General features: G+C 37.3%; 1 protein-coding gene across 3 annotated transcripts in view; it reads right to left on the reverse strand.

Annotated features, from left to right (window-relative positions):
* The window catches only part of LOC106869274 (nuclear pore membrane glycoprotein 210), a 111,990-nt gene that overhangs the window by 57,926 nt on the left and 50,532 nt on the right, over positions 1 to 3,532 (reverse strand). For all 3 annotated transcript variants that reach the window (XM_052968387.1, XM_052968386.1, XM_052968388.1), the window contains 2 exons: positions 3,316 to 3,389; positions 989 to 1,097 (listed from right to left, as the gene is read on the reverse strand). In XM_052968387.1, coding sequence (XP_052824347.1) covers positions 989 to 1,097; positions 3,316 to 3,389 — 183 coding nt within the window. The remainder of the gene's footprint in view (positions 1 to 988; positions 1,098 to 3,315; positions 3,390 to 3,532) is intronic.

Consider the following 3,532-nt stretch of genomic DNA (forward strand, 5'->3'; position numbering starts at 1 on the left):
TATATATATATATACATATATATATATAGTCAGTAGAAATCCATTTCCTGTTTACAATGTGCAACACTTGGAAACTGGGATTTATCTTAATCTTTGTTGCCACTCTGTATTGTGACATCACTTCCCAGAAAGACTGGTGGCTGTAGTTAATCATCCTTATCATCATCACTGTTGTTTTAATGCCCACTTCTTTGTGCTTCCAAGGTCAAGACAGAATTTTGTTGAGGCAAATTTTCTACAGCCAGATGCCCTTCCTGTCACCGATTTCCAAGTAAGGTAATATTTCCTCATGGCCAGATATGTTTCTATAGAAGATTGGAAACAAAGGACACTACTTGCATGACGGTAAAACACATATGTAACTATGACATGATGCCAAAGTAAGAAGACAGTAACAACACATACACACACTTTCATATGATGGGCGTCTTTCAGTTTCCATCTACTAAATCCATTTACAAGGCTTTGGTCAGCCCAGGGCTATAGCAAAAGACACTTGCACAAGGTGATGGGCAGTGAAACTGAACATGAAACCATGTGGTTGGGAAGTAAACCTATGCCCATAATCATCATCATGTAGCATCTGCTTTCCATGCTGCCATGGATTAGATGGTTTGACTGAAACTGGTAAACTGGAGAGCTGCACCAGTTCCAATCTGATTTGGCATGGTTTCTATGGCTGGATGCCCTTCCTAATGCCAACCACTCATGGTGTTTTTTACATGCCACTGGCACAGGTGCCTGTTACGTGACACTGGCATCAGCCACATCTATGATTTCACTTAGCTTGACGAGTCTTCTCAATCACTGCATATCGCCAAAGGTCTCAGTCACTTATCACCTCCATGAGACCAAACATTCAAAGAGCTTGCTTCACCACCTTATCCCATGTCTTGCAGGGTCTACCTCTTCCACATGTTCCCTCTAAAGTTAGAGATCAGTGCTTTTTTACAGATGATATGTAATATTGTAAAAGGAAATAACTTACAACTTGATTAGAATCCAAGAAAACAGGACATGGTGGCAGATCTGACTGTCTAGAAATAGTTGAGACTTGTGGTTGTAGATGAAGACTAACAGGTTCAGCACAGATAAATCTGAAATATGAAATTACGGTGGTTTTGAACATTATTAATATTTACTAAAATGTACACAAATAATTACTGAAACATATTGGAGCTGTAATTCCAGCTTCCACTTCTTGTAGAAATCTGAAAGATTTTTTTGTCATGATGTCTGAAATAACTAGAAATCCAACTGAAACAGGTTTCAACATAAAAACATAGAAAAGTTCATTAACCCCCAACCCTACTCACAACCTGCACCTTCTCCTCCAGCTGATATTCACAACTGCCCAGACTTCCACCTGTACCACTAACTGCATTTCTTTGTAGTTCCATTTATATTGTAGCAAACTCATAAGAGGGGGAGAGAGAACGTAGGTTCATTTGCCCGAACAGGAGAAATTATTGATTTCCCATTGGTTAAAAATTACTGCCCATATATGAATTCTGAACTTTCGTGAAGAAGTCTTTCACAAAGTACGGTTCTAGAATTTGTGTATGAGCAGTTATAAAGACCTTGATTTTAGAGAAACTCTCCAGTGATCATTGGACTGTCACTCAAATCCACAACACTCACTCTCAAGTGATCGTTGGGTTGTCAATCAAATCTACGACACTCACCCTTTTGAGTATCAGCTAATATTTATGCCATGTTCAATACTCAAATCGAACAATATTGAATTGTTGTGAACTCTAGTAGTTAGAATGAAAGATTAGTTAGTGTAAATTTTAAGTCATAATTCTCTACGACAAAATGACTTTACTTTCTAACTGTTCTATAAATGCTAAATGTACCTAATAAACTAATGCAGAAATTTATTTCCTTTTATTTCACATTCTTTCAACTTGTTAAATTTATTTCTGTATTTATGAAACTGTATTTTTTTAATGTAATGGTCAAAAGAATATGAATCCGTATCTTCAACATACATGCATGTATTGAACGCACGTTCAGCGTCTTGGTATGCATAATTCATCATAACATTTACGCAGCCTGAATTAAGAGTTATGCATAGTGATAAATACTTATAATTAAGTTATGAGTGACGAGATTATCATCATAGCTTTTTAATTAAGAAGTAATATTTGTTAAACCTTACAATCGAAAACATTATAAACAAGATATAGTATTCACTCCCCGACTGTCAGCACAATATCTATCTGTCATTCTCCTTTCACATTCTTGCAGTCTTACATACCAACTCGTACCAATTCTCTTATTTTCATCTTTCTGTAACTTGAAGATACACTCTGACACATCTTCACCAACAATTTCTCTCTTTTCCAACTGGGGTAACCATGGATCTCATCTACTGTAAGACAAGTGTTCCTGCCCTTCTATCATACTTTAACTTCCTCATCACCTAGCATAATGATACCTCCCTCAAAACTATTCACCACCCTTTGGCTGAGAGTCTTGTTTTGTGAGTTCAGACCTCATTAGCACTGATGCCACATAAAATAGCACCCAGTACACTTTGTAAAGTAGTTGACTTTTTTGTTGCTTTCACAAATTCCTATGACTCTGTCACCATCCAATTCCATTTTTATGAATTTCAATTAGGAGCTTGAGTTACCATCTTTCTTTAGCTGATTACATAACCATGGATGCCGCCCTTATGGATGCATGGCAGTTACTTTCTTGATAGAGCTCGGAGATCCTGTCAGTTGATCCAGGATTCCTCTGCTCAACATTAATGTAAGAAGAACAGATGGCTGAGTTGAGTTCTGCTACCTCTTCACAATCCATCATGCTGCAGTCCCATCACTTCCCACATCCCTAATAGAGTGACTGAACAGATCCTATACCTTGCCACAGGCAGCCCATAATTATGCAGGGCATGGTTGTCACTCTGTGAGATACTTTCAGAATACCAACAAACCTTAGGAGGGTATACATTATGGAGGGTATATAGCCAAAGAAACCATGCCATTGAAAACACTGGAGTTTGGTGCAGTCTTCTGGCTCACCAGCTCCTGTCAAACTGCCCAACCCATACCAGCATGGAAAACATGCTAAATGACAATGATGTCACTGGTACTCATTTTCAGTTGAGCAGTCTGAAGTAATGTAAAATGAAGTGCCTTGTTCAAGGATTCAATGTGCCACTCAATGAGAACTGAACCCACCACAACATGATCCATAAAGCCAACACTCTAGCCATTGGGCCACACATGCCTTTGCTTGAAAAGGGTCAAGTAAAAAAGAAATATTAAAAAAAAAATGGAAAAAGCAAAAGGTGTTACTTACTTGACAAAGGTTTCCACAACAACAGGCAAGAGATTAGTGTGAGTGGGTTTGTTGCCAACTTTCAGTTTTAAAGTCTGAATAGATAGAAGTAAAACAATTATTAACCAATCATGATGAGAGTTAGTGAATGAGTATGAGTGTGTATGTATGTATGTGTGTGTGTGTGTGTATGTATATATATATAAATATATAAATATATATATATATATAAATATAT

The sequence above is a fragment of the Octopus bimaculoides genome, chromosome 5, assembly GCF_001194135.2.
Source record: "Octopus bimaculoides isolate UCB-OBI-ISO-001 chromosome 5, ASM119413v2, whole genome shotgun sequence".
Lineage (NCBI taxonomy): Eukaryota > Metazoa > Mollusca > Cephalopoda > Octopoda > Octopodidae > Octopus > Octopus bimaculoides.